Source organism: Homalodisca vitripennis, chromosome X (assembly GCF_021130785.1).
Source record: "Homalodisca vitripennis isolate AUS2020 chromosome X, UT_GWSS_2.1, whole genome shotgun sequence".
Taxonomy (NCBI): Eukaryota; Metazoa; Arthropoda; class Insecta; order Hemiptera; family Cicadellidae; genus Homalodisca; species Homalodisca vitripennis.
This window is the reverse complement of record NC_060215.1, coordinates 154,837,647-154,852,011: the sequence shown is the minus strand read 5'-3', so window position 1 is coordinate 154,852,011 and position 14,365 is coordinate 154,837,647. Positions and strand designations below refer to the sequence as shown.

Here is a 14,365-nt window from a genome sequence, read left to right as displayed (position 1 = left end):
TAATATATTCCCAGTCCCTACTTTAGTATGTTACTGGCTCTCTCCACTCAACTATGTCTTACATTCTTGTGTACTGCACCAGCTGTGCAAGCTACAATAAAATGTATACTGTATATAATATATTCCCAGTCCCTACTTTAGTATGTTACTGGCTCTCTCCACTCAACTATGTCTTACATTCTTGTGTACTGCACCAGCTGTGCAAGCTACAATAAAATGTATACTGTATATAATATATTCCCAGTCCCTACTTTAGTATGTTACTGGCTCTCTCCACTCAACTATGTCTTACATTCTTGTGTACTGCACCAGCTGTGCAAGCTACAATAAAATGTATACTGTATATAATATATTCCCAGTCCCTACTTTAGTATGTTACTGGCTCTCTCCACTCAACTATGTCTTACATTCTTGTGTACTGCACCAGCTGTGCAAGCTACAATAAAATGTATACTGTATATAATATATTCCCAGTCCCTACTTTAGTATGTTACTGGCTCTCTCCACTCAACTATGTCTTACATTCTTGTGTACTGCACCAGCTGTGCAAGCTACAATAAAATGTATACTGTATATAATATATTCCCAGTCCCTACTTTAGTATGTTACTGGCTCTCTCCACTCAACTATGTCTTACATTCTTGTGTACTGCACCAGCTGTGCAAGCTACAATAAAATGTATACTGTATATAATATATTCCCAGTCCCTACTTTAGTATGTTACTGGCTCTCTCCACTCAACTATGTCTTACATTCTTGTGTACTGCACCAGCTGTGCAAGCTACAATAAAATGTATACTGTATATAATATATTCCCAGTCCCTACTTTAGTATGTTACTGGCTCTCTCCACTCAACTATGTCTTACATTCTTGTGTATTGCACCAGCTGTGCAAGCTACAATAAAATGTATACTGTATATAATATATTCCCAGTCCCTACTTTAGTATGTTACTGGCTCTCTCCACTCAACTATGTCTTACATTCTTGTGTACTGCACCAGCTGTGCAAGCTACAATAAAATGTATACTGTATATAATATATTCCCAGTCCCTACTTTAGTATGTTACTGGCTCTCTCCACTCAACTATGTCTTACATTCTTGTGTACTGCACCAGCTGTGCAAGCTACAATAAAATGTATACTGTATATAATATATTCCCAGTCCCTACTTTAGTATGTTACTGGCTCTCTCCACTCAACTATGTCTTACATTCTTGTGTACTGCACCAGCTGTGCAAGCTACAATAAAATGTATACTGTATATAATATATTCCCAGTCCCTACTTTAGTATGTTACTGGCTCTCTCCACTCAACTATGTCTTACATTCTTGTGTACTGCACCAGCTGTGCAAGCTACAATAAAATGTATACTGTATATAATATATTCCCAGTCCCTACTTTAGTATGTTACTGGCTCTCTCCACTCAACTATGTCTTACATTCTTGTGTACTGCACCAGCTGTGCAAGCTACAATAAAATGTATACTGTATATAATATATTCCCAGTCCCTACTTTAGTATGTTACTGGCTCTCTCCACTCAACTATGTCTTACATTCTTGTGTACTGCACCAGCTGTGCAAGCTACAATAAAATGTATACTGTATATAATATATTCCCAGTCCCTACTTTAGTATGTTACTGGCTCTCTCCACTCAACTATGTCTTACATTCTTGTGTACTGCACCAGCTGTGCAAGCTACAATAAAATGTATACTGTATATAATATATTCCCAGTCCCTACTTTAGTATGTTACTGGCTCTCTCCACTCAACTATGTCTTACATTCTTGTGTACTGCACCAGCTGTGCAAGCTACAATAAAATGTATACTGTATATAATATATTCCCAGTCCCTACTTTAGTATGTTACTGGCTCTCTCCACTCAACTATGTCTTACATTCTTGTGTATTGCACCAGCTGTGCAAGCTACAATAAAATGTATACTGTATATAATATATTCCCAGTCCCTACTTTAGTATGTTACTGGCTCTCTCCACTCAACTATGTCTTACATTCTTGTGTACTGCACCAGCTGTGCAAGCTACAATAAAATGTATACTGTATATAATATATTCCCAGTCCCTACTTTAGTATGTTACTGGCTCTCTCCACTCAACTATGTCTTACATTCTTGTGTACTTGCACCAGCTGTGCAAGCTACAATAAAATGTATACTGTATATAATATATTCCCAGTCCCTACTTTAGTATGTTACTGGCTCTCTCCACTCAACTATGTCTTACATTCTTGTGTACTGCACCAGCTGTGCAAGCTACAATAAAATGTATACTGTATATAATATATTCCCAGTCCCTACTTTAGTATGTTACTGGCTCTCTCCACTCAACTATGTCTTACATTCTTGTGTACTGCACCAGCTGTGCAAGCTACAATAAAATGTATACTGTATATAATATATTCCCAGTCCCTACTTTAGTATGTTACTGGCTCTCTCCACTCAACTATGTCTTACATTCTTGTGTACTGCACCAGCTGTGCAAGCTACAATAAAATGTATACTGTATATAATATATTCCCAGTCCCTACTTTAGTATGTTACTGGCTCTCTCCACTCAACTATGTCTTACATTCTTGTGTACTGCACCAGCTGTGCAAGCTACAATAAAATGTATACTGTATATAATATATTCCCAGTCCCTACTTTAGTATGTTACTGGCTCTCTCCACTCAACTATGTCTTACATTCTTGTGTATTGCACCAGCTGTGCAAGCTACAATAAAATGTATACTGTATATAATATATTCCCAGTCCCTACTTTAGTATGTTACTGGCTCTCTCCACTCAACTATGTCTTACATTCTTGTGTACTGCACCAGCTGTGCAAGCTACAATAAAATGTATACTGTATATAATATATTCCCAGTCCCTACTTTAGTATGTTACTGGCTCTCTCCACTCAACTATGTCTTACATTCTTGTGTACTGCACCAGCTGTGCAAGCTACAATAAAATGTATACTGTATATAATATATTCCCAGTCCCTACTTTAGTATGTTACTGGCTCTCTCCACTCAACTATGTCTTACATTCTTGTGTACTGCACCAGCTGTGCAAGCTACAATAAAATGTATACTGTATATAATATATTCCCAGTCCCTACTTTAGTATGTTACTGGCTCTCTCCACTCAACTATGTCTTACATTCTTGTGTACTGCACCAGCTGTGCAAGCTACAATAAAATGTATACTGTATATAATATATTCCCAGTCCCTACTTTAGTATGTTACTGGCTCTCTCCACTCAACTATGTCTTATATTCTTGTGTACTGCACCAGCTGTGCAAGCTACAATAAAATGTATACTGTATATAATATATTCCCAGTCCCTACTTTAGTATGTTACTGGCTCTCTCCACTCAACTATGTCTTACATTCTTGTGTACTGCACCAGCTGTGCAAGCTACAATAAAATGTATACTGTATATAATATATTCCCAGTCCCTACTTTAGTATGTTACTGGCTCTCTCCACTCAACTATGTCTTACATTCTTGTGTACTGCACCAGCTGTGCAAGCTACAATAAAATGTATACTGTATATAATATATTCCCAGTCCCTACTTTAGTATGTTACTGGCTCTCTCCACTCAGCTATGTCTTACATTCTTGTGTACTGCACCAGCTGTGCAAGCTACAATAAAATGTATACTGTATATAATATATTCCCAGTCCCTACTTTAGTATGTTACTGGCTCTCTCCACTCAACTATGTCTTACATTCTTGTGTATTGCACCAGCTGTGCAAGCTACAATAAAATGTATACTGTATATAATATATTCCCAGTCCCTACTTTAGTATGTTACTGGCTCTCTCCACTCAACTATGTCTTACATTCTTGTGTACTGCACCAGCTGTGCAAGCTACAATAAATCACCTGTTTTTTTTATTCTACCAATCAGATTCTACCAACCTGGATGTTCATGTTTTGCCTCCATTAATTTTTAATTAATTTCAATGAGCTGCAATTTTTTACTGGGTTGAGATTGGAAGCTCTAGTTTCTACTGCTGTTTTATCAAGACATTTCAAATGAGGTGTCACTTAATGGGTCTTTATATGTAAAAATTTTGAGCCACCTCACCAAAATCTCATTTTGGGGAAATGGGTAAATTTGTAACAGTGACTAAAAAGTTCATTTCTATTTCCTAGAAAAGTGTCCCGAGTTCCATCCCTCCATCTTAATCCATCAAAAACTAAACAAAGTGTATCCATACTTTTAACTCACGCTGTATATCTATATACTATACATCTTATATACTTAATATCTATAAAGTGTAATTGACAAAAACATTAGTACATTAAAATGTTTCCAACAGAACAATACTGTTCTTAAAAATTCCAGTTACAATTACCCGGGTAGTAAATCCTCCTGCTTGTGTTTATTGTTTAAACCAACTATCTACAGTTGATATCCATCGAGTAAACAATTCCCATTGTTATCCTATTCTGGCTCATTGGCAGTGTAAGGTTTGAATTAAAAACACCAAGAGACAAAAAAACAATTAAAGCTATTCAACTCGTGAATGTTCAACGTCATGCTTATGTTATCTGACCTAACAAAACCTATATATGTTTTTAGTGGTATCTGTTTTTGTTAACAAAACCCTAAGTTGTCAATCAATCCCGATTACATTAATGACACAATCACCATTATATCACATACAAACAGTCCTTAACATTACAAATATAAATTTGAAAGCAATGTTGTAATAAAGCCGCAGTTTAATCATTGTAACTATTTCAAACACAAATGTTTTCTTTTCTTTTTAAAAATTCAAATACATGACATTTTACCTGTTTTCATTAACTGTTGTTATTCATGATATCATTACTTATTATTATTATTGCTTAACGTTATAAGTGGGAAAATACCACATTTATATGATATAATATTTTCTGTAATCTGAAATTATAGTTTCAATTGTGTCTTAAATTTTTAGAAATAATTTTATTAGGTGTTGAAAGCAGTTTTTGTAATTTTTATAAAGTAGTTGTATTTATCACGATACTGGAAACGGTATTCACTCAGTTTGCAATTTCAATAGACATTTATTATACTGCTAGAAACTACGTAGCCAATATGTATATCTCTTATGTGTTGGCTAATGAGTGAGTTTAATACCATGTCATTTCAATCAATGTGCATCAGGAATCCAACTATTAAATGCTTTTTTGTTAAAGAAACAAGCCTAGCACATACAACTGGGAAAATTGTAAGGTCTTTTAATTTGGGTTTGATTCTTATTCTTACTATGCAAATATAAAAATAGATGATCTAGATTTCAGGTTGTGGATACTTACTAAGGATGGGTTAGTTCCGATACACAATCAATGCCTCATTACCTCAATGTTTAGTGGTATTAAGGTATCGAAGATTCTCAATACTGCGGGTCCTTTTATTCTAATCCGATATAGTTGTAGTTTTACTACAAAATAATGACTAAAACCAACAGAAGTGCTAACAATATGCTTGGAAAGTCACAATATAACGAGTAGTGGTATGTTGAAGATGAATTTAAAATCCACTGAATCTTCAAATAATTCTATTTTCACATGACAGCTGATTGGCAATAGACAATACACTTTATTTGCACAATTTATAGAGAATAACATTAGCGTCAAAGATACAATATTAAATAATTAGAAAAAATCAAATTAGTTGTTTCAGTTATCACATTAGGTTTATGTCAACAGTTCTCCAAGATAAAAATTCATTTGTTGAATAAAATGGGTGTTTAAAAGCAAGTTCTTCATTGTTGTCTTAATATTTTCTTGAGACTTTATATCAGCGGGCAGGCAGTTGAACAGCTTTGCTCCCATATAAGATGGCTTTTCTACTGAGGAGAATGGTGTTGAGGAAGAGTGAAGTCTGCAGCACAGAAGTCTGCAGTGACACTACAGTTAGAATTGAGTGTTAAACAAAAGCAGCTCTACAACTGTCTCTAGGCTGTAACCCAGCCAGTAGACTTGTGCACTTCTTTTGTAAGATTAGGGTTCTTTGTATATTTAAGTAATAGATACATAATAATATTCTTATTTTTTAGTAACAAATAAATTAGAAATTTGATTTGAGACCACAATTTTAATAATGGAATCAGTTCATGACTGATATTTATCATCAGTCATTTCATTTGTGACGTTAATCTTATTTTGCTTATGAAGTTTGTTCTCATTCTTAGCATATATTGCAGAACACCAGTGGAATATTTTGACTTATTGTTGTTTTCTATATTTTTTCTTTTGGAGAGTGGTTACAAGTAGACATATAATTTTTACAGAAATTGACTAGTAAAACTAACAAACAATTTTAGGATCAAATTAAAAATACTCTTTTAATATTTGAATTTACCTAAGTAATTGTGAGTTTTCACAAAACAAAAACAAACAAGTTATTATAAATCAATGTATTATTGAATTGAAAATAACAGATAAATCACATTCCATCCCTCACATTATTAGACCAATTAACGAATTTGATCATGCTTAATTTACCTAAAATGATACAGGTACATCCTGTAATACTGAACCTTAAAGATCTATCAAAATCTATTTGATAACTATGCACATTGTCACCATTACTTGTATTAGGCTTAACTTAAAAACTGTAAATGCACATGTAATAAAATTCTCTTTCACTGAAATCATAACATTTTGGAAAAAATATTTTTTACAGTTAATATTAACTTTAAATATGTTACTTATTAGGATCTAGAGAAATGTAAAATAATTCAGGTTTGTAAAATTCAAACTATCAAGGTCATTGGTTTCCTTTCAGTTTGTATTAAATTTCCTGGTGTAGAACGTTCCATGTACAGCTGTTTTGTGTGCAGGTACCAACTGTACGGAGTCATAATGCATCTGGGTGCCACCATGGCCAGCGGGCACTACGTAGCTTACGTTTGCGGCCGTGACACTGCCATCGACTGTGCCACTTGCACTCGAGACAAGCGGAAAACTGCATCACTGTCGGGTGGCGCAGGGAAACAAGCCAGCAACAACGTATCTGAGAAACATTCTGGAGGAGGGCTGCTCAGGTGATTGATGAGTTCAAACTAGGGAGACCGTAGCATCATCCGATACCGATATTTTCAAAGTATTTTTTGAGGTAGCTGTACACCACACCGTGTGTCCGTAACAGGCTTCGTTGGGATTGTATGCAACACTTCAAATCCGTGGATCATTTCCTCGGTTCAACGGACCGCCGCTTTAACCGGCTACAAAGCAAACGATGAGTCATGGACACTTCGGTTACAACTCGAACGGCTATTTTTGGAACGGTTTAGACAATGCCTGTTCAGTTGAGCAGGTGGTTCCAAACGTGATACATACAGTACATACATAGAGTTAGTTGACAGTTTTAAGTTGTGCAGTTTAGTGTTGTGTTGTAGTGTGTTTAGGAGTGCAGTTTTTATTAACCCTACATCGGGCGCTAAACGGAGTTTTCCTCCGTGTATTTTTTATTATTAAAAATAGTACTACTTTTCTGATGTTGGCAGTCGTTTCCCGCAGTGTACTTCACGAGCATCTTTCGGGGAAGCGAAACAATAGCCTCCCGCTTATCTTTGTCAAAATCTGTCAGTATGAGGTCTACTTCTGTGCGAGACTGGACGATTCCTCCGTGAGCGCCCGATGTTGTGTTTGTAGTGCTTGGACGAAATCTCCGTGAGAGCCTTATAGTGTTTAGTTTTTATGGAGTAATAATCCGTGTGCGCCTAAATGTGTGACCTGTGATGGTTTCTTTTTAAGTTTTACAATATATTTTATTTGAATTTTGTGAAATGAAGAATGAAGACGAGAGACTTGTCAGTACAGTATCCGTGTGCTAGGTACCAGAACATTTCAGTACTGTTTATGGAGTGAACATTGTCGTTATAAGAACCAGAAGGAAAATGTTTTTGAAACTTTGTGCAGTGTTTAAAAAAATTTTTAGTAAAGAATAAATTTTTATTTTAGAGTAATAATTGACATTACAATTGTATAATATCTCAAGAATTGAAGTAAGTTGCTTTTGTAAGAAGTTAAAAACTAAGTTAATTTCCGTATATTATTACAGTAGGTTAAACATTTTTACAATTAATTGCATTATTCCTTAAAATAAATCATGTTACTATACAATAACATTTTTTAAGATTTTGAATTTCTTATTTGGAAAATTCATTACATAAGAGAGTAATTTTTATTTAATTTTTAAAAATGAATATATTACATTGTAATTAAATCAGTATGAATATTTAAACAAATAAAAACAGTTTAAAACGACTATGATATCCATTATTCGCTAACCTGGAGGAAACCTCCGTGAGCCTCCGTGATGGTGTTTCTAATTTTAAGCGCCTGATGGAGGGTTAAATGAACTAACAGTTTGAATGATTATATACTTTTATTTAGTTTAAAAAATGAGTGAAAGAAAACGTAAAAGAAATGTTTTAAATGTAAAAGAAAAGCTCGAAGGGATCGAGCGAATTGACAAAGGCGAATCAGTGAAAAATATATGTGACGAACTTAATGTAGGGAAAAGTACTGTCAACGATTGGCGACGTAATCGTAAATCCTTACAGGATTTTTGCACTAGTATCGAAACAGAAAAGGTCTTGACGAATCGACGAACATAAAAAAACTAACAAATGAGATGGTTGACGATGCGTTATGGCTTTGGTTTATGCAGGAGCGGCGAAGAGGAACTTCGATAACTGGACCACTTTTACAAGAAAAGGCAATGTTTTTTTCATTAGAAACTAGAAAAACAAAATAACGCAGAGTGTTCAGCCACTGATTGGACAGAGAATGGGTTTAAAATGTGTAGCAACTTAAAAAATTCAAGGTAGAAGAAAATAAAAATATTGCTAATACAGTTTGGTAACCTTCATCACATTAAGGTTTCAAAAGGGCTTCCAAATTGTAATATTTAAAAGGATGAATTTTGAAACTGGTCTAGCTATAAAAGAGCCTTAGATGACTTGTTACCAACACTACTACCACAACCACAAGCCTGTGATGTAGCTTCTATTCTTCCCAAATGAGTGATTCCAAGTTATTCACAAGTATATCAACAGAAATAACATGAGCCAAATTTTACTGTTCTGGTGGATCACAGATTTCAGTTGCATAAGGACAGTGAGTTTACACTTTCAGTTTGATGATCTTAGACATAAATAATTGTATCTTTAACAATAATTTCGACACCTTTGTCACTTACCTCACTAATTTGCTTCCAAAATAAGTGCCTAATAGTTCATCATAACCCCAACTTCAAGGCCCCTTGCTTTCTCTGAACTACTTTGAATTTCACTTGCAGAGAATAATTTTAAACTCAAGTGAACCATCCTCAATGTACAAGTTCAATATTCTGGTCTGTGATAACTTCACCAACATGCCCAACCAAGAATATCCATCTATCGGCATCTGCAGGCATCAATGACTTTTACAGGTCAGTGTCAAGCCTTGTTGCTACTCACTCAATACATCACCTGTGGTGATACACTCGTATAGCCGCATAGGTTGGGGCATCCACCTCAGTATACATGATCCACCATTAGCTCATACAGCAGCATTCTTCTTACAAGAATTCCTCACCATGACAACCTGGTGATCAGAGAGTCTAAATAAAATTGCTAGGCAAAATCTACTTATATTTCCAAAGTGTCTACACAACCCAAAGTATATCACGATAAAGATAAAGATTAATTTAATGACATAAGATTGGTGAATTATTAAACTATATCATTCCTAGAAGTGTGTCTGAAAACTTTAAATGGCAGAATAAAATATACAGGCAAGCAGCCTTAGGTTTATTAAGTTTAATAAGTTACCCTACAATATTGGAACAATTTGTATTAACCCTTTCCGCTCGGATGGGCAGCAGTGCTGACCAAATATGGCTTCTCGTAGGCTCGTATTATTTTAGCGCGTACTGTCCACTCAGATCGGATGGGCAGCGGTGCTGTCCACTATGGCACCTTCGTGCACACAGCAGCCATTTCATTGTTGCGTCCCCACCAGCTCGGACTTATTTCGCTGCGTCCTTGATACTGTGCCTTTTAAAAAGTTAAATGGATTTAAAGGTCCAAAGGTAAATAATAATGTAGTCGAAAAGTATTACAATGGAAATGTTATATTTCTATAAACTAACATGAGTTACAATGAGTATTAATAATGTGACAGTAAATAATTGTAACATGATAAAAAATAAAATTTAACTGCTTATTATTGTTCCGAATACAAATTTTACTGCAGGCTAGTTGTCATCTTGTTGTTGAAATATCTGAGCTGAATGGTACTATTCAAAACAAACACCGATGTGAAGACCGGGCTCATTTTCACAAGTTTTGCAATGAAACTTCACTCTTTTCCTGGTGCCGCCTTGTGCTCTGCTGCTACACACGACGTAATTCTTCACTTTTCTACCTTCAAGAGGATATGGTAGATGAAGTTTCCCATTTAGTCGGGAAATGTCTTGCAATTGGGATGGTCTTCCTTTTTTTTTTTTATACGGAAATTTAAAATGTGCCTAGCGTATATATTGACATGTGGAACAACAATAAATCATTCTTGATTCTTGAGAAAGACTCATGTAGGAATGACTATTGTAGAAACCATAGTGACTAACCAACAAGTCCCTAGCTGAAGAGGTGGCCAACTGCAATATTTGTGCCTAGTATGACAGTGGAGTCCAGAACAACTACCCTACCCCATACTGATCAGTGCAAGTTATATTCCTGATAGCTACATATACGATCCCCGTAGGAAACAGTTTAAAATTTTGATTGGGACAACATCTGGGAGTTAGTTACCTCTAAGACTTTCTGGAACATTGTCACATCCTGGACATTTTCTGTTGTCAAGGGACTCCTAGAACATGAGCCTCAAACAATTTGATGGGAGTAGGATTGTGAACTTTCATATTGTCTGCATCTTATGAGGAACGAGCTCTTCGCACTCATCTCCAGGAGCCTGTCTGTTATACTGATCCATAGGAATCCCTGTCCATTATACAGATCCCCATGGGTCCCTGCCCATTATATTGACTCCCAGGAACCCCTGCCCGTTATACTGATTCCCCAGCAGTCCCTGCCTGTTATGCTAATCCCGGGAGTCTCTGCTCATTATACAGATCCCATGGGTCCCTGCCCGTTATACTGATTCCCCAGCAGTCCCTGCCTGTTATGCTAATCCTGGGAGTCTCTGCTCATTATACAGATCCCATGGGTCCCTGCCCGTTTATACTGATTCCCCAGCAGTCCCTGCCTGTTATGCTAATCCCGGGAGTCTCTGCTCATTATACAGATCCCCATGGGTCCCTGCCCATTATATTGACTCCCAGGAACCCCTGCCCGTTATACTGATTCCCCAGCAGTCCCTGCCTGTTATGCTAATCCCGGGAGTCACTGCTCATTATACAGATCCCCATGGGTCCCTGCCCATTATATTGACTCCCAGGAACCCCTGCCCGTTATACTGATTCCCCAGCAGTCCCTGCCTGTTATGCTAATCCCGGGAGTCTCTGCTCATTATACAGATCCCCATGGGTCCCTGCCCATTATATTGACTCCCAGGAACCCCTGCCCGTTATACTGATTCCCCAGCAGTCCCTGCCTGTTATGCTAATCCCGGGAGTCTCTGCTCATTATACAGATCCCATGGGTCCCTGCCCGTTATACTGATTCCCCAGCAGTCCCTGCCTGTTATGCTAATCCCGGGAGTCTCTGCTCATTATACAGATCCCATGGGTCCCTGCCCGTTATACTGATTCCCCAGCAGTCCCTGCCTGTTATGTTAATCCCGGGAGTCTCTGCTCATTATACAGATCCCCATGGGTCCCTGCCCATTATATTGACTCCCAGGAACCCCTGCCCGTTATACTGATTCCCCAGCAGTCCCTGCCTGTTATGCTAATCCCGGGAGTCTCTGCTCATTATACTGATCTCCAGGAGTCCCTGCCCATTATACTGACTCTTCAGGAGTCTCTGTCTGTACATTCCTCTCTTAGGGTATTTACAAAATGGACTCATTGTTGCTATGTGTGATTTTTACTTATTGATGCAGCTCAACAATCTTTTCAACAGTCCTTTTCAACAGCTGCAGCTTTAATGCCTTCGTACAGTTTGGGAGGAAGAGCTAATGTAAATGGTACAAGTACATAAACTAATATTTTGTGAAATCGATTCAGGATTTTCACCTTAGAAGGAAATTCATTGTTTGTTAGAGATATAAGTGTGCATGCAAACACACACGTTATGAAAAGTGATTTACAGTTCTGTATCAGTATAATAGCTTATTCAGTGTATCATTCATTTATGTTTTTATTCACCATCTACAAACAACTGTAGGAAGTACTTCCGAAAGGTTCTACAGACCAAATTTGGCACAACGCTTGCCATATGGATATTTTTAGGTAGCATGTTGAAATTGAAATGTTTGAACAATTGTTTTGAAGTATATATTGTAACTTCTTTAGTATATTTAACATTATATTAACATATTTAGTATATATAAATCATTACGCTTTATATATATCAGGTTTATAATATTTGCCTACAATACAGGTTCTTCAAGAGTTCAAAGCAGTCGTATCAACACACGCTGAGTGGCGTGGACGGGCGTGGACCGTACTTCTCACCCTGTCGTAGTGCAGACTGTTGTGGCGTCAAGTTGGACCCAGCTCACGAACCCACGTGGCTCGAGTGCGATGACGAGACGGTGCGGACGCTCACTCGCAAACAACTCGAGGAGATTCTGGCTCCTAAATCTGTCAAGAATTCTGCTCTCACCCCTTATCTCTTGTTCTACTGTAGGATCCCTTAGGTCCCAGTGAATACTTAACATAATGATATCTCTCTGTTGTTGTGCCGACACAGTTGTTTTTATTAAGTTTTGTATTATAAGGTTAAAGTAACTGCGTATATATTAACATGGCCTATTAATAATGTCTTTTGACTCCGGAATTAAAATTCGATGTTTTAAATTATTTTAAATTATCAATAAATTTTATGTGTTCCTCTTTAGAATGGTAATAGCAAATATCAACGACAACCTCGTTAAACAGTTAGTAAAGAATTATAGTGATTTTTTTGTATCACTAAACTATGGCAAATGTCCTGAAAAATCTTGTTTCCTTCACAATCCTTCCAACGTCTAAAACAAACAAAGAGTTGATTCACGATTTGGACCTGGAACCAGTTAACAAATGAAAGATCTTAAGAACTTGCCTCTTAATTTAACTAAACACACATAACGTAGTTATGATGGATAGGGTTGATTTAATACGATGTTGAATTCAGCTCCATTTTGAGTTTCTTCGTCACCAAAATTTTTGGATCTCTTTATATGGATATTTAACTCCAGATTCCAGGAGTCAAGTTTGTGGCAGCGTTAGATTTCAGAGTGGAAAGTGAAATGGAGCTGAACTCACCATTCTATTAACTAAACACACTAATCATTTAATTTGTTTTCATAATATGAGGTTGAAAACCTTGTGTCTGTGTGGTTAACTCTAAAAATTCCTTTTCAAAGTAGGAAAGCCTTAAAATTGTGTCTTCCATCTTAATCATTACTTAAAGAAGAAAATGTGTATAATCATCATGAAAAAAGCCTCCTCAAAAATAGTATTGAATGCAAGAAAAGGTAATTAACTTTCTCAAAAGTATCCGTAATATATGTAAGACAGTTTCTAAAATAAACAAGAAAAAGAAAATCTCTATCCTTGAGAAAATTAGGTCTAAAGAATTTGATTGGCCTAAAGTTTGCAACTTGAATATGGGATGACAATAATAAAAATGTAATCAACCTTTCCTAAAAAGTTCCTCAATGAAGGGAATCATCAGTTTTATCTAAGAGTTTAAACTTTTCTGTGGCACAAAAATCGGTAAAGGGACTGGATTTCGTACCTGGAATAGAGTTGGCTGTTGCACAGTTATCTGAGGAACATAGTGACGGGTTTCATTGCGAGGCCAGTCTTTTACTCAGGCAAATTCCTCCCACATAGCCCGATTTGACAAATGAGGAGAAAAAGGCCATGTGGATCCATGTCAAAGACGACACAGTCAAAATCTTTCCAGCCGATAAAGGTAAAGCTACTCTTATACTTGACTCAGTAGCAAATAATGAAAAGATAACAGAAACCTCTTGGAGGGTTCACTTCTAGGTGGTTTATACCTTCCAGTTGAACCTACACTGGGTATAGAAAAACCGATGTGCCACTTAAATCTGGGCAACCATATCGATGTCCAAAAGCGACACAACACTAACCGTAATTGTCGAGATATTGGGGTGCAAGGGTAGATTGATTGTCTAGTCTACTGCTGGAGATGACTGTGCTCCCTAAGTGTTAAGGACTGTTGCTAG

The 14,365-nt window shown here is 36.6% G+C and overlaps 1 protein-coding gene across 2 annotated transcripts in view; it reads left to right on the top strand.

The window, feature by feature from the left end:
• Positions 1–13,386, top strand: part of LOC124370042 (ubiquitin carboxyl-terminal hydrolase 1) — a 70,282-nt gene extending 56,896 nt beyond the window's left edge. For both annotated transcript variants that reach the window (XM_046828357.1, XM_046828359.1), the window contains exons 9-10: positions 6,856–7,059; positions 12,568–13,386. In XM_046828357.1, the coding sequence (XP_046684313.1) occupies positions 6,856–7,059; positions 12,568–12,826 (463 nt within the window). In that variant the 3' untranslated portion in view covers positions 12,827–13,386. The remainder of the gene's footprint in view (positions 1–6,855; positions 7,060–12,567) is intronic.
• The last annotated feature ends 979 nt before the right edge of the window (positions 13,387–14,365 follow it).